General features: G+C 42.0%; 4 protein-coding genes across 5 annotated transcripts; all 4 read left to right on the forward strand.

The window, feature by feature from the left end:
• Positions 1 to 3,000: 3,000 nt before the first annotated feature.
• Positions 3,001 to 4,580, forward strand: LOC306797191 (trace amine-associated receptor 13c-like; the record flags this gene model as incomplete). The annotated part of the gene is made up of 1 exon (XM_079296422.1): positions 3,001 to 4,580. One exon carries the CDS (start codon positions 3,001 to 3,003, stop codon positions 3,985 to 3,987), a length of 987 nt encoding a protein of 328 aa, XP_079152548.1. The 3' UTR covers positions 3,988 to 4,580.
• A 1,471-nt stretch (positions 4,581 to 6,051) lies between these two features.
• LOC306797193 (trace amine-associated receptor 13c-like) lies at positions 6,052 to 9,401 on the forward strand (the record flags this gene model as incomplete). 2 transcript variants are annotated; one of them, XM_079296425.1, is made up of 3 exons in its annotated part: positions 6,052 to 6,192; positions 6,958 to 7,110; positions 7,787 to 9,401. In XM_079296425.1, the coding sequence occupies one exon, from the start codon at positions 7,917 to 7,919 to the stop codon at positions 8,745 to 8,747; it is 831 nt and encodes a 276-aa protein (XP_079152551.1). In that variant the 3' UTR covers positions 8,748 to 9,401. The 2 variants fall into 2 exon arrangements, with proteins under 2 accessions (XP_079152551.1, XP_079152550.1); XM_079296424.1 differs by lacking the exons at positions 6,052 to 6,192; positions 6,958 to 7,110 and having other exon boundaries at positions 7,779 to 9,401.
• Positions 9,402 to 10,111: 710 nt separating this feature from the next.
• Positions 10,112 to 13,226, forward strand: LOC306797188 (stomatin-like protein 2, mitochondrial). Its single transcript, XM_079296419.1, has 10 exons — positions 10,112 to 10,252; positions 10,894 to 11,046; positions 11,157 to 11,256; positions 11,347 to 11,405; positions 11,529 to 11,630; positions 11,733 to 11,867; positions 11,987 to 12,131; positions 12,408 to 12,487; positions 12,604 to 12,732; positions 12,849 to 13,226. The coding sequence occupies exons 1-10, from the start codon at positions 10,211 to 10,213 to the stop codon at positions 12,945 to 12,947; spliced, it is 1,044 nt and encodes a 347-aa protein (XP_079152545.1). The 5' UTR covers positions 10,112 to 10,210; the 3' UTR covers positions 12,948 to 13,226.
• Positions 13,227 to 15,366: 2,140 nt separating this feature from the next.
• On the forward strand, positions 15,367 to 22,209 carry LOC306796976 (vascular endothelial growth factor C-like). Its single transcript, XM_079296085.1, has 8 exons — positions 15,367 to 16,009; positions 18,593 to 18,833; positions 18,923 to 19,113; positions 19,482 to 19,612; positions 19,696 to 19,799; positions 20,065 to 20,199; positions 20,642 to 20,843; positions 21,744 to 22,209. Exons 1-8 carry the CDS (start codon positions 15,908 to 15,910, stop codon positions 21,853 to 21,855), a joined length of 1,218 nt encoding a protein of 405 aa, XP_079152211.1. The 5' UTR covers positions 15,367 to 15,907; the 3' UTR covers positions 21,856 to 22,209.
• The last annotated feature ends 1,197 nt before the right edge of the window (positions 22,210 to 23,406 follow it).

Below are 23,406 nucleotides of genomic sequence, written 5' to 3' on the forward strand. Positions count from 1 at the left end.
TGTTCTCGTTTCAAGATTACAAGTATTACTATTTTCATTGTACAACAGGGCTGCACAACGAAATGCAGATTGTTGTCCCATTTTGCTACCGAACAAAAAGTTACAGGAATATATATATATATATATATATATATATATATATATATATATATATATATATATATATATATATATATATATATATATATATATATATGGAGAAAATAAAAAATACATCTGTAAAGACATATAAAAAAGAAGTGCCTTGAGTGTAACAGTTACATCAAAATATACAAATTCATAACAGATGGTTACTTTATTTATCCTGAAAGGGGAAATTTGTTTATAGCAGCAAAAAATACACTTAAGCAATCAAAACAACAGAGTAAAAAATATGAAGCATAAAAATGCACAATATATACAATAAAAAGAACAGAGTGAAAAATATTAAATATGAAAATTTAACATGACATACAATGAAATTGAATCGTATTAATATGATATTATTATTATAATTGCATATTGTACTATTTTGCATTATGTTGTTGGAGACTCATAACAAGACAAATACATCTTATAGCCTGTCCTCAATACTATAAGAGGCAAAGGTTGCACACTATTGTTTTACTGTCATAATCACACTATTGTTTTGCTATCATAATCACACTATAGTTTTACTGTCATAATCACACTATTGTTTTGTTATCATAATCACACTATAGTTTTACTATCATAATCACACTATAGTTTTGCAATCATAATCACACTGTTGTTTTACTATCATAATCACACTCTTGTTTTATTGTCAGAATCACACTATAGTTTTACGATCATAATCACACCATTGTTTTATTATCATAATCACACAATAGTTTTACTGTCATAATCACACTATAGTTTTACTGTCATAATCACACTATTGTTTTATTGTCATAATCACACTGTAGTTTTATTGTCAGAATCACATGATAGTTTTACTATCATAATCACACTATTGTTTTACTATCATAATCACAATTTAGTTTTACTATCATAATCACACTATTGTTTTACTATCATAATCACACTATTGTTTTACTATCATAATCACACTATTGTTTTACTATCATAATCACAATTTAGTTTTACTATCATAATCACACTATTGTTTTACTATCATAATCACAATTTAGTTTTACTATCAGAATCACAAGATTGTTTTCCTATCATAATCACACGATAGTTTTACACTCATAATCACACTGTAGTTTTATTGTCATAATCACACTGTTGTTTTACTATCATAATTACATACTCAGCTGCAGTGCAGTCCTCGAGACAATAGGGGGCGATGTTGCGCTGTAACATTTAAATCTAACTCTGTTGACAGCAATGGGGACAGTGTGGATTTAACACCTTAACCTTTATGTAACCGTGTGTATCATTGAACTGCTTTTATTGAAAGCATGTTATGGACATTGTGTCAGGCTGGCGGGGCCGTATTTAAGGTAAAGACACTGTTTATTTGACACAAACAGTCTTTTTGTGCTAGATGAAAGGTTGGCCAGCTAACGTTAGCTGCATGCTAACTAGCTGCATGCTAACTTTAGCCCTATGCTTTAGCTGGAACAGTCACTTTACGTTAGCCAGTTATTTCAACCGCTAGCACCTGACATTTAAGCTTTCTATGTGTGCATTTATATCAATAAACACTGATTTCTATCTGAACCCTTCAAATATATAAATATATATATATATATATATATATATCTGTAACGTTACTGCACTACTACTAGTTCAGACCTTGTAATCGATCAAATAACTCACCTTACATTTCACCTGTGGCAGAGGCCACACATTTACGGGATGACGTCATTAACCGGAAGCACTTGGACACTAAATATGACCCAGAAACTTGAATATAATTTAAGAACATTTTCTACAATTATCCACAACCGTAACATTTGTTCAAGGAAAAAAATGTATAATCTTGTCAGACATAATAACTTTCAACCTCTTGCAACCACCACCAAACAGTAAAAGAGCTATTTTACAATATTAACATCCATGAAACATTGGGGGAAATTATATAGATTCATCTCATTAACCAAAGACTCCACCCTAACCGTAGGAAGCAGTAGTAGGAGATCTTTGAGGTAAATGTGGGTATAATTGGGACAGATTAAGTGATTTGTACGTCACTATGTGTCTTCTGTCTCTGCAGAATTCCCAGCGGACGGTGCCCTGACTGTGGCCGACTCCAGTCCAGCAACGATGGGCCTCCCGCTTACCCATGAACACCGTGGTGCTGTTTGTGCCACAGCAGGAGGCCTGGGTGGTCCAGAGGATGGGGCGCTTTCACCGCATCTTAGAGCCGGTAATTATATTCGTTTAAACGTTTAAAGTGGTATTCATTTCTCCTCTAGCTCTAGCTATGTGTTTTTAGACGGCTTAAAGGACACATATTGTGCTCATTTCCAGGTTCATTCTCGTATTTTGGGTTTCTACTCGAACATGTTGACATGCTTTAATGTTCATAAAACTCTTTGTTTTTATCATACTGTCTGTTTGAATACACCTGAATTCACCATCTGTCTTCAGCGGAACTGCTAGGCAGTTTGGGCCCATGTTTACTTCCTGTCAGCTGATGTCATTCACACACACACTGCAACCGGGTATAAACCTAACAGCTCGTTTAAAAGGCGCAATTTGCGTAGAGTTTCCAGACTTTCACAGTATTTATACAGCACTAGGTGCTGCTTTATAATAAAAAAACAACAAAAAAATACATGCAAACGTTTTACAATATGGGACCTTATGTCTGATCTGAAAGTGGTCGGTTGACACACAATGTATGAGTGAAAAAACTAAAGATAAGTGTGAAAAGATAAACTAGAGAGGGGTGAATGACCTTTAAGATGATGATGAGGGGCACAGAAGTTACATCATCTCTTTGATTGTAAAAGTGGGAGGGAGATGAGGAGGATAAATCAGCTGTCTACTAGAGAGTATAATTTCTCATCCCTGCTTCCCTCCTCCCTGATGGACAGCACCGAGGGCTCTCTGCTCTGCTTTCCCAACCTCAACTCCTCCTGCAGGCAGCTGCCTAAACCCCGCTCCGAGACTGCTCTGCTCTACACCCTGCTGGCCTCCGTCTCTCTGCTCACCCTGACTCTCAACCTGCTCGTCGTCATCTCCATCTCCCACTTCCGGCAGCTCCACACCCCGACCAACACCCTGCTCCTGTCTCTGGCCGTGTCCGACCTGATGGTGGGGCTGCTGGTGATGCCCATCGAAGGCCTGCGCTACGTGGAGACATGCTGGCTGCTGGGAGAGGTGATGTGTGCTCTGACTCCTTATGTTTCTTTCTCTCTGGTCTCTGCCTCTGTGGGCAGCATGGTGCTCATATCCATCGATCGTTATGTTGCTATCTGTGACCCACTGCTCTATGCCACAAAGATCACCCTGAACAGAGTTAAAACATGTATCTGTATATGTTGGGCTTGTGCTCTTCTCTTCAATGGCTGGTTTATGATGGGACACTTAGGGCAGCCGGACAGGTTCAACTCCTGCCATGGGGAGTGTGTGGTGGTCATCAGCCACATCTCAGGAACTGTTGACCTTTTTATCACCTTACTTGGGCCCTGTACTGTCATGGTTGTTCTCTATACGAGGGTGTTTATTGTTGCCATTTCTCAGCAGCGTGTCATTCGTTTGCAGACCGCTGCTACAACTGTTACGTTAGCTCCAACCGCTAAAAGATCAGAGAGGAAGGCAGCCAGGACTCTGGGGATTGTGATAGCTGTGTTTCTAATGTGCTTCTGCCCGACTTACTATCCCTTTCTAGCAGGCAAGGAGTCCTCCAATAGCGCGTCATTCTTTGCAGTGTTGTTTTGGATCGTGCTAATTAACTCCTGTTTGAACCCTCTGATTTATGCTCTGTTCTACCCCTGGTTTAGAAAAGCTATCAAACTCATCATTACACTGAAAATACTGCAGCCTCACTCTCAGCAGGACAGGATCCTGTAGACTAAATTATCTGTGTTTGGTCACTTTTCAGTTTCAATGAAACATTACATCTGTATTACCTGTGTGTGTGTGTGTGTGTGTGTGTGTGTGTGTGTGTGTGTGTGTGTGTGTGTGTGTGTGTGTGTGTGTGTGTGTGTGTGAGAGAGAGAGAGAGTGGTCTGATTACTCACTGTGTGGTCCTCAATGCACTAGACAGTGGCTTCAGCTGCAGACTTTCTTATTCTGTCACACGCTGCTGAAAAACATCATGACACATAAGATGAATGCAATGTTATAAAGTGACACAAATGTTCTATCATTTTTTGTATCATATAGGATTTAAAAATGTCAGCAAGATTTCCCTTTTACTGCAAAGTTCCTCTACTTCCTCATTACCGTTGTGTTTTTTAAACTGGGAATAATCTCCACTAAAAGATGTTGAGTCTGGTATGATTGAACAAAACTTTTACGGCTGCTTCTCTGTGCTGTTTTTGACTCTGAGATGATTTATTTCCTGGAGCAAGTGAACAAATATAAGCCTGCAATTTTAAATCTCTGCCATGCTGTAGTTGTGTTTAACATGTAAATTAATGTCATGCAGAAAGTGACATTGCAAAAATAAAAGTCAAATACAGAACTATACTTTTGTGTGTTATTCATCCACAGATGTAAGTGTAAAGCTGGATTTCTCGCCTGTCTGTGAACAAAGCCTGCAAATCATGTTTGAGAAAATGGTTATTACATTACATCTAAAATGGTAAAATATAAATGATAGATCTATATATCTCTTTGAAACATGTATTAAGACAACAGTGCTTTAAATGTGTTCTCGTTTCAAGATTACAAGTATTACTATTTTCATTGTACAACAGGGCTGCACAACGAAATGCAGATTGTTGTCCCATTTTGCGACCGAACTAAAAGTTACAGTAATTAATAAATAAATATATATATATATATATATATATATATATATATAGAGAGAGAGAAAATAAAAAATACATCTGTAAAGACACATAAAAAAGAAGTGCCTTGAGTGCAACAGTTACATCAAAATATACAAATTCATAACAGATGGATACTTTATTCATCCTGCAAGGGGAAATTAGTTTATAGCAGCAAAAAATACACTTAAGCAATCAAAACAACAGAGTAAAAAATATGAAGCATAAAAATTCACAATATATACAATAAAAAGAACAGAGTGAAAAATATTAAATATGAAAATTTAACATGACATACAATGAAATAGAATCGTATTAATATATTATTATTATAATTGCATATTGTACTATTTTGCATGATGTTGTTGGAGACTCATAACAAGACAAATACATCTTATAGCCTGTCCTTAATACTATAAGAGGCAAAGGTTGCACACTATTGTTTTACTGTCATAATCACACTATTGTTTTGCTATCATAATCACACTATAGTTTTACTGTCATAATCACACTATTGTTTTATTATCATAATCACACTACAGTTTTACTGTCATAATCACACTATTGTTTTACTGTCATAATCACACCACAGTTTTACTATCATAATCACACTATTGTTTTACTATCATAATCACACTTTAGTTTTACTATCATAATCACACTATTGTTTTACTGTCATAATCACACCACAGTTTTACTATCATAATCACACTATTGTTTTACTATCATAATCACACTTTAGTTTTACTATCATAATCACACTGTTGTTTTACTATCATAATCACACTATAGTTTTACTGTCATAATCACACTGTTGTTTTACTATCATAATCACACTGTTGTTTTACTATCATAATCACACTATTGTTTTACTATCATAATCACACAATAGTTTTACTGTCATAATCACACTGTTGTTTTACTGTCATAATCACACTATTGTTTTACTATCATAATCACACAATAGTTTTACTATCATAATCACACTATTGTTTTACTATCACAATCACACCATTGTTTTACTGTCATAATCACACTATTGTTTTACTATCATAATCACACTATTGTTTTACTATCATAATTACATACTCAGCTGCAGTGCAGTCCTCGAGACAATAGGGGGCGATGTTGCGCTGTAACATTTAAAGCTAACGCTGTTGACAGCAATGGGGACAGTCTGGATTTAACACCTTAACCTTTATGTAACCGTGTGTATCATTGAACTGCTTTTATTGAAAGCATGTTATGGACATTGTGTCAGGCTGGCGGGGCCGTATTTAAGGTAAAGACACTGTTTATTTGACACAAACAGTCTTTTTGTGCTAGATGAAAGGTTGGCCAGCTAACGTTAGCTGCATGCTAACTAGCTGCATGCTAACTTTAGCCCTATGCTTTAGCTGGAACAGTCACTTTACGTTAGCCAGTTATTTCAACCGCTAGCACCTGACATTTAAGCTTTCTATGTGTGCATTTATATCAATAAACACTGATTTCTATCTGAACCCTTCAAATATATATATATATATATATATATATATATATATATATATATATATATATATATATATATATATATAACGTTATATATCTGTAACGTTACTGCACTACTACTAGTTTAGACCTTGTAATCGATCAAATAACTCACCTTACATTTCACCTGCGGCACTTAGAGGCCACGCATTTACGGGATGACGTCATTAACCGGAAGCACTTGGACACTAAATATGACCCAGAAACTTGAATATAATTTAAGAACATTTTCTACAATTATCCACAACCGTAACATTTGTTCAAGGAAAAAAATGTATAATCTTGTCAGACATAATAACTTTCAACCTCTTGCAACCACCACCAAACAGTAAAAGAGCTATTTTACAATATTAACATCCATGAAACATTTGGGGAAAATTATATAGATTCATCTCATTAACCAAAGACTCCACCCTAACCGTAGGAAGCAGTAGTAGGAGATCTTTGAGGTAAATGTGGGTATGATTGGGACAGATTAAGTGATTTGTACGTCACTATGTGTCTCCTGTCTCTGCAGAACTCCCAGCGGACGGTGCCCTGTCTGTGGCCGACTCCAGTCCAGCAACGATGGGCCTCCCGCTTACCCATGAACACCGTGGTGCTGTTTGTGCCACAGCAGGAGGCCTGGGTGGTCCAGAGGATGGGGCGCTTTCACCGCATCTTAGAGCCGGTAATTATATTCGTTTAAATGTTTAAAGTGGTATTCATTTCTCCTCTAGCTCTAGCTATGTGTTTTTAGACGGCTTAAAGGACACATATTGTGCTCATTTCCAAGTTCATTCTCGTATTTTGGGTTTCTACTAGAACATGTTGACATGCTTTAATGTTCATAAAACTCTTTGTTTTTATCATACTGTCTGTTTGAATACACCTGAATTCACCATCTGTCTTCAGCGGAACTGCTAGGCAGTTTGGATCCATGTTTACTTCCTGTCAGCTGATGTCATTCACACACACACTGCAACCGGGTATAAACCTAATAGCTCGTTTAAAGGGCGCAATTTGCGTAGAGTTTCCAGACTTTCACAGTATTTATACAGCACTAGGTGCTGCTTTATAATAAAAAAACAACAAAAAAATACATGCAAATCTCACTTTTTACAATATGGGACCTTATGTCTTATCTGAAAGTGGTAGGTAAACACACAATGTATGAGTGAAAAAACTAAAGATAAGTGTGAAAAGATAAACTAGAGGGGTGAATGACCTTTAAGATGATGATGAGGGGCACAGAAGTTACATCATCTCTTTGATTGTAAAAGTGGGAGGGAGATGAGGAGGATAAATCAGCTGTCTACTAGAGAGTATAATTTCTCATCCCTGCTTCCCTCCTCCCTGATGGACAGCACCGAGGGCTCTCTGCTCTGCTTTCCCAACCTCAACTCCTCCTGCAGGCGGCTGCCTAAACCCCGCTCCGAGACTGCTCTGCTCTACACCCTGCTGGCCTCCGTCTCTCTGCTCACCGTGACTCTCAACATGCTCGTCGTCATCTCCATCTCCCACTTCCGGCAGCTCCACACCCCGGCCAACACCCTGCTCCTGTCTCTGGCCGTGTCCGACCTGATGGTGGGGCTGCTGGTGATGCCCATCGAAGGCCTGCGCTACGTGGAGACATGCTGGCTGCTGGGAGAGGTGATGTGTGCTCTGACTCATTATGTTTCTGCCTGTCTGGTCTCTGCCTCTGTGGGCAGCATGGTGCTCATATCCATAGACCGTTATGTTGCTATCTGTGACCCACTGCTCTATGCCACAAAGATCACCCTGAACAGAGTTAAAACATGTGTCTGTATATGTTGGGCTTGTGCTCTTCTCTTCAACGGCTGGCTTTTGATGGGACACTTAGGGCAGCCGGACAGGTTCAACTCCTGCCATGGGGAGTGTGTGGCGGTCATCAGCCAAATCTCAGGAACTGTTGACCTTTTTATCACCTTTGTTGGGCCCTGTACTGTCATGGTTGTTCTCTATATGAGGGTGTTTACTGTTGCCATTTCTCAGCAGCGTGTCATTCGGTTGCAGACTGCTGCTCCAACCGCGAAAAGATCAGAGAGGAAGGCAGCCAGGACTCTGGGGATTGTGATAGCTGTGTTTCTAATGTGCTTCTGCCCGTATTACTATCCCTCTCTAGCAGGCAAGGAGACCTCCACTAGCGCGTCATTCTATGCAGTGTTGTCTTGGATCATGCTAATTAACTCCAGTTTGAACCCTCTGATTTATGCTCTGTTCTACCCCTGGTTTAGAAAAGCTATCAAAATCATCATCACACTGAAAATACTGCAGCCTCACTCTCAGCAGGACAGGATCCTGTAGACTAAATTATCTGTGTTTTGTCACTTTTCAGTTTCAATGAAACATTACATCTGTATTACCTGTGTGTGTGTGTGTGTGTGTGTGTGTGTGTGTGTGTGTGTGTGTGTGTGTGTGTGTGTGTGTGTGTGTGTGTGTGTGTGTGTGTGTGTGTGTGTGTGTGTGTGTATACCCATATATATATATATGTGTGTGTGTGTGAGAGAGAGTGGTCTGATTACTCACTGTGTGGTCCTCAATGCACTAGACAGTGGCTTCAGCTGTGGACTTTCTTATTCTGTCACACGCTGCTGAAAAACATCATGACACATAAGATGAATGCAATGTTATAAAGTGACACAAATGTTCTATCATTTTTTGTATCATATAGGATTTAAAAATGTCAGCAAGATTTCCCTTTTACTGCAAAGTTCCTCTACTTCCTCATTACCGTTGTGTTTTTTAAACTGGGAATAATCTCCACTGAAAGATGTTGAGTCTGGTATGATTGAACAAAACCTTTACGGCTGCTTCTCTGTGCTGTTTTTGATTCTGAGATGATTTATTTCCTGGAGCAAGTGAACAAATATAAGCCTGCAATTTTAAATCTCTGCCATGCTGTAGTTGTGTTTAACATGTAAATTACTGCCATGCAAAAACTGACATTGCAAAAATAAAAGTCAAATACAGAACTATACTTTTGTGTGTTATTCATCCATAGATGTAAGTGTAAAGCTGGATTTCTCGCCTGTCTGTGAACAAAGCCTGCAAATGTTTGAGAAAATGGTTATTACATTACATTTAAAATGGCAAAATATAAAGAGTAGATCTATATATCTCTTTGAAATGTGTATTAAGACAACAGTGCTTTAAATGTGTTCTCGTTTCAAGATTACAAGTATTACTATTTTCATTGTACAACAGGGCTGCACAACGAAATGCAGATTGTTGTCCCATTTTGCCACCGAACAAAAAGTTATTGTAATATTTATATATATATATATATATATATATATATTTGGTAACAGTTACATCTAAATCTACCAATTCAAAATAAATAAATAGATACTTTATTCATCCCACAAGGGGACATTTTTTTACTACAGCAGCAAAAAAGTACTTTAGCAATCAAAATAACAGAGTAAACAATAAAAATGTTAAGTATAAAAATGCACAATATATACAATAAAAATAATTATATTATTATAATACCATGTTGTACTATTTTGCATTTTAAATCTTATAGCCTGTCCTTAATACTTTAAGAGGTAAAGGTTACACACTATTGTTTTATCATAATCACACTGTTGTTTTATTATCATAATCACACTGTACTCCGCTGCAGTGCAGTCCTCCGAGACAATAGGGGGCGATGTTGCGCTGTAACATTTAAAGCTAACGCTGTTGACAGCAATGGGGACAGTGTGGATTTAACACCTTAACCTTTATGTAACCGTGTGTATCATTGAACTGCTTTTATTGAAAGCATGTTACGGACATTGTGTCAGGCTGGCGGCGCCGTTTTTAAGGTAAAGACACTGTTTATTTGACACCAAGTCTTTTTGTGCTTGTTGAAAGGTTGGCTAACTAGCTGCATGCTAACTAGCTGCATGCTAACTTTAGCCCTATGCTTTAGCTGGAACAGTCACTTTACGTTAGCCAGTTATTTCAACCGCTAGCACCTGACATTTAAGCTTTCTATGTGTGTATTTATATCAATAAACACTGATTTCTATCGAAACCCTTTAATATATATAAATATCTGTAACGTTACTGCACTACTACTAGTTTAGACCTTGTAATTGATAAAATAACTAACATTACATTTCACTTGCGGTACTTAGAGGCCACGCATTTACGGGATTACGTCATTAACCGGAAGCCTTGGAAACCACTTGGACACTAAATATAACCCAGAAACTTGAATATAATTTAAGAACATTTTCTACAATTAGCCACAACCGCAACATTTGCTCAAGGAAAAATAATAATAATCTTGTCACAGATAATAACTTTCAACCTCTTGCAACCACCACCAAATAGTAAAAGAGCTATTTTACAATATTAACATACATGAGAAGCAGTTGTAGAAGATTTTAGAGGTAAATGTGGGTATAATTGGGACAGATTAAGTGATTTGTACGTCACTATGTGTCTCCTGTCTCTGCAGAACTCCCAGCGGACGGTGCCCAGACTGTGGCCGACTCCAGTCCAGCAACGATGGGCCTCCCGCTTACCCATGAACACCGTGGTGCTGTTTGTTCCACAGCAGGAGGCCTGGGTGGTCCAGAGGATGGGGCGCTTTCACCGCATCTTAGAGCCGGTATAAGATGAGGCTGATTTCTATCTCCAGGACTAAAATTCATCAATGTGTTGGTGTGCATTAACAGAGCACTGACATAATTGAACCCAATCTTTTGTCCTTTCTTACAGGGACTGAACTTCCTCATTCCCATACTTGACCAAGTTCGTTATGTGCAAAGCCTTAAAGAGATTGTTATTGACATTCCTGAACAGTCAGCTGTGTCCCAAGGTAAGTTTTTGGAAAAAGTTGTCCTTCTTATTGGTCTATTGAACCATCGTCATGGCTGAATAAACTGATATGTTCTCTATCTTTACACAGATAACGTGACTCTGCAAATTGACGGAGTCCTTTATTTGAGAATCTTAGATCCTTTTAAGGTACGTTGCTAACAAGAAGCGACGAGAAACTGGTTTGTAGTAATCAAGGAGCTGTCTTTTACCAGCAGGTGGCGCCAGATAGCTGGATTAAACACGAGACTTATGAGTTCTCTGTCTCTCCAGGCCAGTTATGGTGTTGAGGATCCAGAATATGCCGTGACTCAGCTCGCGCAAACCACGATGCGATCAGAACTGGGCAAACTCACGCTGGATAAAGTATTCCGGGTAAGAAACATCTGCACTGCCTTGTGTGTGTGTGTGTTACATTGCAACACAATAATGATACAGGTGTGTACCTTGAACCTGCTGCCTCTCTTTGTTTTCAAGGAAAGGGAGTCTCTTAATTCCAACATGGTCCACTCCATCAACCAGGCATCAGACGACTGGGGAATCCGCTGCCTGCGGTATGAAATCAAAGATATACAAGTTCCTCCTCGTGTTAAAGACTCGATGCAGATGCAGGTAAGACACCGTGACATTTAGCAATATTCTGTGCAGTACCACCTCGTTTTTAGGTAACCTAAGTATTATTTTCCACGGAGGAGAAATATTTACGTCTTTGTTCTCCGTTTCCTGCGTAGGTGGAGGCTGAGCGCAAGAAGAGAGCCACAGTACTGGAGTCCGAGGGGACACGCGAAGCAGACATCAACATCGCAGAGGGTCGCAAACAGGCCCAAATCCTCGCCTCAGAGGGACAGAAGGCCGAGCAGATAAACAAAGCAGCCGGTTGGTTACATGCATGAATCGTGCGATCACAAATTTAATTGAAGGTCTCGTAGGACCCGTCATTCCTCTGAATCCACAAAGCATTTAATTACGTGCCGGCAGACTGTGTTACAACACTCCACAAGGATCTTCCTCAAACAAACCAAAACATGCGAGCACATTTGAGTAGAAGCGAATCAAGAGGACTGTTGAAATAGGAGGTTTAAAGCCCACAATATACTGTAAATCCAAAACAAATCAACTTTGGTGCTCCTTTACACGCTGTGTTGTCTCAAGGTGAGGCCCAAGCTGTGTTAGCCAAAGCAGAAGCCAAATCCAAGGCCATTCGTCTGCTGTCAGATGCTCTGGCTGAACAGGTACGAAGTAGATCTATTATGACGTAATTTGTCATTAAAGGATTAGAAATCATCCTGGGTTATTTGGAAAGCGTTATTCCCAGTATTGTACAGTAACCAGGTTGTGTTCCTGACAGAACGGGAATGCCGCGGCCTCGCTGAGTGTAGCCGAACAGTACGTCTCCGCTTTCTCCAACCTCGCCAAAGAGTCCAACACGGTGCTCCTGCCCTCTAACACCGGGGACGTCAGTGGAATGGTCACACAGGTATACTGGTTTCGCCCCACAAATATGCCTTGGGGTTTACTCTAGTTAAAAAAAGATATCATGTTTCATGTTTTTGTCAGGAAATATCTCTTACTATTGCGCTCTTTTACCCTCAGGCCATGACTATTTACAGCAGGCTGGCCAAACCGAGGCCACGGCTTGAGAGCATGAAGACGGATGAACCCATTGAAGAGCCTCCAGTCCAGCCAACGTGACCGAGGAACGCCGCTGGATCAACGTAGACGATGCTGAGCGAGGAAGAAGAAAAGAGAAACTGAGCCACTGGATGCTATTTTCGAAAGAAGTTTCTTTTGATGTTGTTTTTTTTATTTTCTATATTTCATATAAAACCCTTTGAAGTCAAGAAAGTTGTTGGAAGACGCAGTGTAAAATAATTCCTTATAAATACATTTTTTTTGATGTTTAGTTGATGACTGGAGAAAAGGAAAATGTGGGCACCAAGAAAAATAAAAAAAACAATGCAAAACAAAGAATCCGAGAGCAATAATAATATGTGTTATTAATATTACAACAGTGTGGTTTCTCCAGTTTTAGCACAACATCTCAGATCCACATGGCACCTTCAGCTCAGAGGAGTTCTCTGGTTCCAGTTCTGACATGTCAGTTGGAGTTCGAGGGTCATTCAAGTGCATTTTCACAAAGCTAGTTGTTATAAATGCACGACTAACCTTGTTATAAGTGGAACTGAGTCGTTTCCCCTTCTTGGGCTGTGCTGGTTTAACACATACCTTTTCTATTGTTCTGTGTAAAATCTGATACGAGTCTTTATCATGTTTTGATTGAGCCGTTAACCTCAAATATTTCAACTGTGTGAGACCCGCTAGTGTCCGTTTGATTTTGAGACTGTTCACCAAGTTCATCTGTGGCACAGCATGGAAGACATCTGTCAAACGTAGCAGTGACTCCTGACACGTGACGATAGTGGTACGTGACAAATGTCATTTTGGATGCAAAATGAGCGTATTTTTTGAATTGGTTTTGTAGAGCTGTATTTGGTTTGTTTTCAGCCTCTGGAGAGGATCGTGGGCAGTAAATATTTTATCAGAGAGGTTCAAATTCAAACCTGTAAATCCTCTCCTTTTGGTGATTTGATTTTGAACAAGAACATTAGACCCTCTGAGGTATCAGCAAGCCTCTAGGTCCCTCTCTATCATCTCTAATTCTACGCTCACATGATGGAGAAAGCAATGCCTGGAATGTGGATTTTGGTTGCACAGATTTCAACACATAAAGCGTACTGCAAGCAGACACTTGCCACTGTGTGTGTGTGTGCATGTGTGTGTGCGTTTTTAATCCTTGAAAAGGCTGGCAGTGACTGGCCCAAAAATCGAATGTTTTCTCATTCGAGCATTTCCCAGACACGCCTCTTTCTCCTTCCTCGTCGCTGTCGGCCTCCTGCCTCCCATCTGCCTGTCCGTCTGTGTTCCCAATAATTTACTTTACAGTCGTCGGTGACGGCTTTGCCCTAAAAGAGAGAGGGGGGGGGGGGATATATCATAATTTAGACAAAGCTCCTGCTGCCGCTCACCTCCTCTTGCCCTCCCCTCCTCCTCCTCATCCTCCTCATCCTCCATGGCACACAGATGCCCACAGCCTTGGGGCGGTATAGTTAAGGAGGTATGCAAAGTTTGCCACTTTTAGGACCTTGAACGGCAAAAAACCAGAGGGAGAAAGAACGAGAGAAGAGGCGAGAGGGGGGGAGGGAGGGAGACGACGATGGAGCTCGGTGTCGTGTGAAAGGAGTAAAAGGCAGAGAAGGTGTGCGGAGCTGCAGGTGTGTGACACCAAATGTGTGGTTTTATGTCCGTCTGTCTCGCACGCAAGAGGACATTGAAATAGGTGAATAGAGAAGCCGGCAGGACTCGGCGACAGCTGACATGAAGCAGAAACAGCAGAGAGAGAGAGAGAGAGAGAGAGAGAGAGAGACATCAAAGGTATTAGCGGCTCATAAAAAGGCACTTAGTGCTGCAGTTAAGCAACTGACACATGCATCACCGCTGGCTGCTATTGAACACACATGTTTTAAGTCTTCCTGGCAGCTGCTCCCATTACCAGGGATTACAAAGATGGAAGGACAAAGACCTCAACACAACGAATCAGAGTGACAGGGAACATGTGAGCTTCCTCTGGTTTCATAACTGACAGTCGGACCTCTTTTGGCCTTTTTTTAAAAAGTTCTAAAGAGACACAAATAGGCTCTCCAGTGAATCTGAATCACATAAAAGGAGGATGGGGGCATGTGCTGAGAGGAAGTGTTATGCAGACACTTTCTGGGGGAATAAAAAGAAGTGCGCTGGTATAATCAGCTCTCATGCAGAATCAACTCCTTCACTCCGCCCACAAGATACAATCATCCTATTCTTCTATGTTTTCTCATTCACTCCAGCAGGACGTCTATGAGCAGGACGCACATTCACTCTGGTTGGCCTTTTTTTTTTTTTTTTTTTTAAACCTACTACTTTTTTACTTAGAATTTGGAAAAAACTCTTCCCTCTTTTGTCTCTCTCTCTCTCTCGCTCTCTTTGATGCTTCTCAAAGGATCAGGCAGCCCGACAGAAACACTTGTGACCGATTTAGAAAGAAGAGAAAAAAAAAGACAGACAGAGCTTTGCCCCGGAGGTTCACGAGGAAGAAACAGGAGACAGATAAAGAGGCAGGGATAATCTGAGCGAGGGAGGGGAAGAGCACAGCTGGTGTGTGAAGAGAAAATACAGATAAAGAAGGCAAGTGTGAAGGGCGAAGGGGAAGAGACTGACGAAGACAACCAAGGCTGGAGAGAAAAAAAGGGAGAGACAAAGGTCAACACAGACGTACAGAGATAAAAGGCAAACAGACACCTGACATCAAATCGAACGGCAGCGAGAATGGAGACGCAGTGCACTGCTGAAGTGAAAGGAAAAAGGAGCCGAGTTTGACGCCGAGAAGGGGAGACGGTTTCCCCATCATGTTTGATTCAGCTGGTCTCCCAACTTCAAACAACCTGCGCCGGAAGAGCAACTTTGTCCCAGGATAGAATGAAGAGAGGAGCAAAGAGATACCTGCCGAGTCTGTGATACCCTCTCGCTCCTCCTCCTCCTCCTCTCCTCCCTCACCTTCTTTCACCTCACTAACTTCCTCCTCCTCTGCCCCGATATCTCCTCTCCATCTCCTCACTATGTGGATACCAGCTTTGCTCCTATGGATGCTTAATGTCAGCAGTTTGTGCTCAGGACAGGACTATTCGGACTACTACCCAGCTGGAGACATGGCCACCGAGGTGAGACATTGAATTCCACCTTCATCGATAAAAACACAATTGTCTGTTGAGGGGTTTCACTGACTTCCACAGCTTGTGAATGTGTGTCTGCTGTTGATTACATGCAGGTGACAAATTAAAGGAAAAGAGAGACGGGATATCAAAGCCCTGTGCTCTTTTGAAAGATTGTAATACTTGTATTTGATACTTAAGTACAGCTGCAGTAGTTATTGTACTGAGCAGGTACAAGTATTGATCCGCCACCTATATTGTTATTATTAAAATAAACTCAATGGACAAGTAAAACGCTCCTACTAGGTCCATTAAAGGAACATTGCGTAACATTAAGGGCATCTATTGGTAGAAATGGAATATGAATCATCACCTAAAAACAACAATTGTTGCTTTCAGTACGTTAGAATTAGCTTTTTATATCTACATACGGCCGCCATGTTTCTACAGTGGCCCAGAACGGACAAACCAAGCACTGGTTCTAGAGAGAGACACTTGCGTTTCCACTTATTTGGTTAGTTCTCCTGGACAACAAATCGTACACACTGGAGATTTAAAGGAATTAAAGGGAGTCTAATTTCACACCTGGCTTATTCAATCACTTCCTTTTCACACGTATTCAAATCGTCACAAACATGTTTCCTTTTTGTAGAGCCACAGCCTGAGATGTCAACTGTCTGCTTTACTGTAAATGCTGTTCATGAGCAAACCAGGAAACTATTCACTGCTTTTCTGTGGAAATTCAAAAGCATGTCAGGCAGTGTCTTTTCTTGATGTTGAAATAGTTTACTACAAGGGGATTGTGTTCAAATTCACTGGAAGAGATCTTTGGTAATACAATCTTCTTGGATGAATGAATCCCGATCACATATTTTGACCAGCTAGTTGTCAGTTGTTTGAAGGAGTAAAATTGGTGTGTGTGTGCGCGTATCATTAGCTGCAGACATGACGCGTTTATACTGGAAGAAGGGGCGAGTGACGAATGCATGTGCGTGAGTCTGTGTGCGAGCAGGATCTACTGCTGGACCCCAGAGCGCTGGCCATTCGTCCATCATGACCTCATGTCATGCAATCACTCAACAACACAAAGGAGAGAGAGGGAGAGAGAGAGAGAGAGAGAGAGAGAGAGAGAGAGAGAGAGAGAGAGAGAGAGAGAAGAAATCCATCCTTCCAACATGACTTTAACAGTTATGGAGCCTTTGGTGGTAAATTGGCTGAGTGCAAATACCAACATCTGCCCCCCCCCCCCCCAAAAAGATACACTTGCAGAAAATATGTGCGTAAATCAGTGATGTTTAAGGACAACATACTGGCATTTGTAGCCTCTACTTCACTCTGAAAGTAATGGCATTCCCATCAGCCACTCGCACGGCTGTAGCTTCTTCGTCTTGTGTTCTATATGGTCTTGTTCCCATTGGTTGTCACAGCTTACCGCATGTGTTGAGACATATGAGATGTCTGGAAAGAGACAGAGAGGGAGTGGGAGTGGGGGGGGGGGAGGTAGACGGAGAGACGGAAAGAGATAACGACGGAGATCTGGTTTCTGTTTGGGTGATGCCAGCTGAACCAGTTTGCTCCTTCTCAGCCTGGGAAACTAAACAACCACGCTCCCTCCCCGGAGGAAGCGTTCATATGCGATACTCAAACGGGCCGACATTTGGTCCCCACAGACGATCCGGCAGCCAGTCTGTCACACAAGTAATCTTTCATCTGCCGAATGTCTACGGAGAGGAGTCATCTGTCACGACGGCAGAAGAAAAATCATTGCGGGGATGACTCGCGGCGGGAAATGTTTATGGAGCTACTGTAAGCTGAAGAGTTCCTGCATAGACTTGGTCCAGCACAGAACAAACGTGGTTGTTGGCTGAGCTGACAATCTCCAGTCCGATTGGTCCATATAAGCAGGCCTAATGCTGCATTTCAGGCCTCCTCGGCAGCTCTTACGTAGGAGACTTGTCATAGAGATGAGAAAACAACTCATTTCTAAATATTTCAAACAACAATTCTCCTTTTAGGAACAATACCAGAACAAATAGATTGATAAGGCGACCAAAAGGACTGACACGTAGAACGGAACATTCAACCAGATTGGTAAACTGGGTCAGATCACAGCGTCTTTGCTCAAGGGCACTGCATTTCCAATTTGATCACGTCACCTCTGGTGACTCTGTTTTAAGTCTGGAGGCTTTGAAAGGGAACCACGAGAAAAGAGCAAGAACGGCAATGCGAAGGCATGAAGACAACGCAGACTTTGTAGCTTCCTCGTGCACGCAAATGCAACCTGGTGTGTGTCAGTGTGTGTGTGTGTGTGTGTGAGGAGAAGACACACGTACCCATAATAACTAACAGTAGCCAACAGTAACATGTTGCAACACATTGGTTGCCGCGTGAGGTATTCACTGTTCATGCAGCTCAAACCAGCGAAGCTTACCCTGTAAATTCTACAGTATCGAATGGTTTCGCTCCAAAAAAACAAAGACGAAGAGTATCCTTTTCAACCTCAGTGATCACAACACTTTCTGGCAACACATACAGAACTAAATATCGGCATTAAAGTCACATTTGTCCGCGTGATTCTTTCCTGTCCTCCAGGCTCCAGTGCTGTCAGACGACCAGCCCGGTTTGGAGTCAGTGACGAGTGTGGATCAGCTATTGCAGCTTCTCTACCCCGAATACAGTTTGCTTCAGCAGTGCCTGAGGAAGAAATCCTGGCACGCCTCCTCCTCTTCCCCGTCTTTTTCCTCAGCGAGCCCTTTAGTCCACTCTGACGGCAAGGATCTGTGGGGTCAGCCGAGGGAGGAGGCTCATTTCAAAGTGGACGGGACTCTGGGAGGTAAAAAGGCAAACGAGTGGTTTCTAAATATATCATCAGATAACGGCAACGCTCTCCTGTATCAGCGACTTAATCACATGTGTTTTCAGTCATCTTAGAGGAGATCCAGCGGACCTCATGCCAGCCCAGAGAGGTGTGTGTCGAGGTGGCCAAAGAGTACCCAGAATCCACCAGTCAGTTCTACCTCCCTCGCTGCGCGGCGCTGCATCGGTGCGGCGGGTGCTGCACCAACGAGGCCTTTTACTGCACCAACACGAGTCACGCGCTCGTCAACAAGACGGTGAGTGGTGCAGCTTCCTGTTTCCTCCCACGTCGGACACGTCTGAGCACTTGGCATTCTCCTGCTCGCACACCCCACACTGCCTCAGGAAAGAGACCTTCCCAGTTGTGTAACGAGCTCGTCCGTATCACAAACACCGCCCTACTGCAGTGGGACACCCTTTGGCTACAACTGGACATCAAGTCAAGAGTCACGCACAGCTGCACAATCTTGCAATCATGACATCATCCTCTACGCGTCAGCCGAAACACTTCATAACACTCACAACCAGTGCTCTTGTAAAGACGGAAGAAGAAGGAAAAAACAAAGTACACACTCAGTTCACACACACACATCTCTCACCTTCATCTTTCTTTTCCTCCCGCCAGTTGATGGAACTTTCCCCGCCCAGGATGGATCGCTCCGTCATCATGGTAACCTTCGTCAACCACACTTCGTGCGAATGCCTCTCCAAGCGGCCGCTCCACACCATCATCAGACGAGCCGCGACAGATCACCTGTGAGTGACGTGTGTTTGTTTACGCGCATTTCTGAGTTCTTCGTCACGTTCCCCGCGGATGTATAATACCTGCGTCTGTGCAGGTGCTCCCCGCCCGACCTTCCCTGTGCCTCCGGGTCATTGTGGGATCCAGTGAACTGTGTGTGTGTCTCCACAGACGCCATCAACTACTCCGAGAGAGAGACAGGTAAGGGTGCGTGAGTCACGTTGGTCAGTTCAGACAAACAGGGCTCACCTCACCAGAGAACGGTAACGTGAGAAGCGAAAGTGTCTTTGAGGCATTTTACTTGTACAGTCACGTCGTGAACTAATAAACTGCCCTTATTGATTGAACGTAGATACCGACGGGGGGAAGAGAGCGACTGATTAGAATCAGTTGATTGCCATCCGTGCGTGCCGCGGCTGCAGAAAGACGAAACTGAACTTTTACCTTCTTCCCACTCGGCTGCCAGATGCGCTGGACTCAGGTCTGCTGGCTCTCTGTGGGCCCAACAGGGTTCTGCACGAGTCCACGTGCGAGTGCGTGTGTCGAAATGGACTCACCGAGGACAGCTGCGACCCAGGATGGAAACTGGACCACAACACCTGTAAGGAGGGTTCCAGTTACTGACACTATTTTACGATGTGGGGAAGAGAATTACAAGTCAGAGTCAGAGAGGAAGTCAGGAATTTTTAGAGGCTGTAAAGAAAGAACAAACGAATATGAGGGGGAACCAGCGAGTGTGAAAAGTGTGAAAAGTGGTTGAAAATACCTCTTTTTTTGTGGCTTCCTCTGCTTTCACATGGATTGATTTACTGTGAAGACACCAAGTTCCCAATAAAAGGCTTGTAATTTGGAAAGCAACCAGGCAAGATGGAGCCAGAATGGATAATCGCAGACAGAGGGAGGTTTTGGGAAATAGAGCTTTATGCAAATATCTAACAAGTCAGAACCTGAACCTGATTTGGCAACAACACCAACAGAGCTGCACAATCTAACATCTGATGGTCTGGATTTCATTCTGAAATGAAACTCTCTTCTTCTCTCAGGTGAATGCCAGTGCGTAGGTCAAGCTGAGGGGAAGTGGTGCCCGACCGGCCAGCGGTGGGACGACGAGCTGTGTGGCTGCGTGTGTGCCGCAGAGTGTCCCGGGAATCAGCCCCTCAACCCCGACACCTGCCTGTGTCAGTGCAGAGAGAGTCCGCAGTCGTGTCTGCGGCAGGGCAAGAGGTTCAAACCCAACTCCTGCAGGTAGGCGTAACAGACGGGGTGGTCGTGTGTCTCTGCGAGAGAAAGGGGTGAGGAAAGAGAACCAGAGCTGTGAGAGACAGGGAGTCAGAGGGGGAGAAAGCAAGCGAACCCTCAATGGACATGTCACGCATTCCAAACGCGAAAAAGAAACTTTCTTCCTCCGTTTTCTTGAGCTCACATGTTTCAACATGGCCTTTTATGGACACGCGGTGTACGAAAACGTCGGAACGCGCGGTCCCAGCTGCGTTGTATTGCATGCGTGTCGCCGTTCCCACAGCCGGCACGCAAGAGCTCAACCTCCCTCTGACCCCGAGAGGCCTGCAGAGAGGCAGACAGGGTGCACTGGATGACGGGGAGCAGACAGACCCGGAGACGGACATGAGATTTGATACGAGTTCTGAAGCTCACAGAAGTATCTACGAAGATTCTTGAATAAGTGGTGCAACCCAATACAACTTGAGGCGTTGGCATTCGAGTGTGCGCAATACTTTTCCCATCATTATTTTGTCTTTTTTGATTCAACATCTGGTCACAGGAGGTGGTGCACAGAAGACAATACACCGACTGTGATTTTGAAGTTCTCAGAATTTTGGCCTTACTCTTCCCCTCTCCTGAGCATTACTCCCTCTTTTTCTCACGCACAGAATCGTTTGATGCACCCTGGATCGGGGTTTTATCCAAAAAGGATGTGAAGATCTCAATAATTGATAGTATTCATGCCAAGAGAGTATAAGCTCCCCGCTGTTTTTATTTCTACTCTGTTCCTCCAACCCTTCCCGTGAAAATATATTCTGTTCCAATCATTTCTGTCTTCATTCCTTTGGTGTATTCACTTTCTCCTCTCTGTTTTATTCTACTTTCCATCTTCCTCTCGGTTGTGCCTCTTCCTCCTCTTTCTAGTTGTTACAGGTTGCCGTGCAGAAAGCCCAGACGTGTGTGCCATGGTGATTTTTACTACAGCCACCAGGTCTGCCAGTGCATCCCCAACCACATGAGGCCGAAGTGGAATTGACCAATCACAGGCAGGCAGAGGAGCAAAGGCTGCAGGTGAAGCCACGCATCGCCCCTCGACGTGAAGCTCAAAACCTTTCGGCCTTCAAAGAAAGTGGAAATTAAGGAGGAAGTGCCTCCTGAGAGGAAGGTGGAACTACACATGTGCGGGACCACAGCAGCACTTAGAGGAGTTTTGTGAACGCGGTCTGTGCTCTGACACTCAAAAAGGAAGACAGGAGTGCTTCCCAGTGAAACAAGGACAAAACAGTATGCAGTTAAAACTCACACAAAGTGGAGTAATCTCAGCCAAAGACAAAACGTGGAGATATGTTTGACTCTGAGAACACCAATCACACTTACCTAAAAGCAGGACAGCAGGGATGGACCAATCAGACGCGGAGCCTGCGCTCATCCCCCGCTGCAACGTGTTGGAGCAAGATATTCAACCACCGGCATGCGGCAGAGACACCGCGCATGACTGTGTTGAAATGGAAAGTGTAATAAAATAATAACAGACCAGACTCCATGCTTTTATGTTTTGTTTAAAGATTAAATAAGCTTCAGGCACTTTGGCAATCTTGAGTCCCGAGATGTTGAATGGGTTGAAGGATGGGGGGGGGGGGGACCCTGCTTGTTTTTTTTTATTTTACATAAAAGTCTAAACTTCAGCCTTCAGAGGTTTAATGCCAGACCCCGTTTAATTAAACGACAAACTATTTTATCATTTAGTTTCTACTCTCCTCTTTGAACATTTCTCCCATACGAGGCTGAATCCAATCAAAACTGATGGCAACACTTCTAGTAATTTAACTTTACACACTCGAAGTAATATTATTTGTAAATATTTAAATCTTTTTCATATTTAAAAGTGATATTTTGAAGAGGAAACCACGTGGTTGTAAAATACTGTATTTAAGTCACTATCAATACTCAATATTGTTTTGCAATGAAACTATTTTCATGTCTTTGTACTCCAGCAGTTTTAATTATTATTGTGAATTTGATTTGTTTTTAATTGCCCATTTTCCTGCACTGCAAGATCAATGCTAGCCTCTAACATACAGCTTTAACAAAACAATGATTTTTGATTTTTAAAAAGTTAGGTTGAAGATTGCAATGTAGAGATTATTGTTGTGTTTGTGATATATGGATGGAGAGAAAATCTGTTTTCAGGCAGTTAAATATTTAAAAGTAGTTATGAAGTGTTGATTTTTTTAAATATTGATCTTTGTCAGACTGATACCTTTGTGTCCCTGTTTCAATAATGTTAAATATTGTTTTTTTTAGGGTAAATATAAAAAGCATCTCCTGTATGTTATATATATTTTTGAAATAACAAACTTTCTGATTTTATTTTGTCATTTAAAGCAACACTATGTATCTTTTGCTTAACACCGGCAACAAATGACGATCATGGGATGCTAAAATGACTATATATATATATATATATATATATATATATATATATATATATATATATATATATATATATGATAACAATCAGCCACCATGTTCTGCGCTCACACCAGACCAACTGAGGCTGTAGCAGCACTGAATGTACTGAACTGAG

This window comes from Melanostigma gelatinosum (assembly GCF_949748355.1).
Source record: "Melanostigma gelatinosum genome assembly, chromosome: 24".
NCBI classification, from domain to species: domain Eukaryota; kingdom Metazoa; phylum Chordata; class Actinopteri; order Perciformes; family Zoarcidae; genus Melanostigma; species Melanostigma gelatinosum.

Bases quoted from the DNA above. Each gene is read 5' to 3' on its own strand.
- LOC306796976 (XM_079296085.1), top strand. From the start codon at position 15,908: ATGTGGATACCAGCTTTGCTCCTATGGATGCTTAATGTCAGCAGTTTG. The intron at 16,010-18,592 runs GTGAGACATTGA...CCTGTCCTCCAG, and splicing joins CTGGAGACATGGCCACCGAG to GCTCCAGTGCTGTCAGACGA. The intron at 19,800-20,064 runs GTAAGGGTGCGT...CTCGGCTGCCAG, and splicing joins CTACTCCGAGAGAGAGACAG to ATGCGCTGGACTCAGGTCTG.
- LOC306797188 (XM_079296419.1), top strand. From the start codon at position 10,211: ATGTTACGGACATTGTGTCAGGCTGGCGGCGCCGTTTTTAAG. The intron at 10,253-10,893 runs GTAAAGACACTG...CTGTCTCTGCAG, and splicing joins CTGGCGGCGCCGTTTTTAAG to AACTCCCAGCGGACGGTGCC. The intron at 11,257-11,346 runs GTAAGTTTTTGG...ATCTTTACACAG, and splicing joins ACAGTCAGCTGTGTCCCAAG to ATAACGTGACTCTGCAAATT.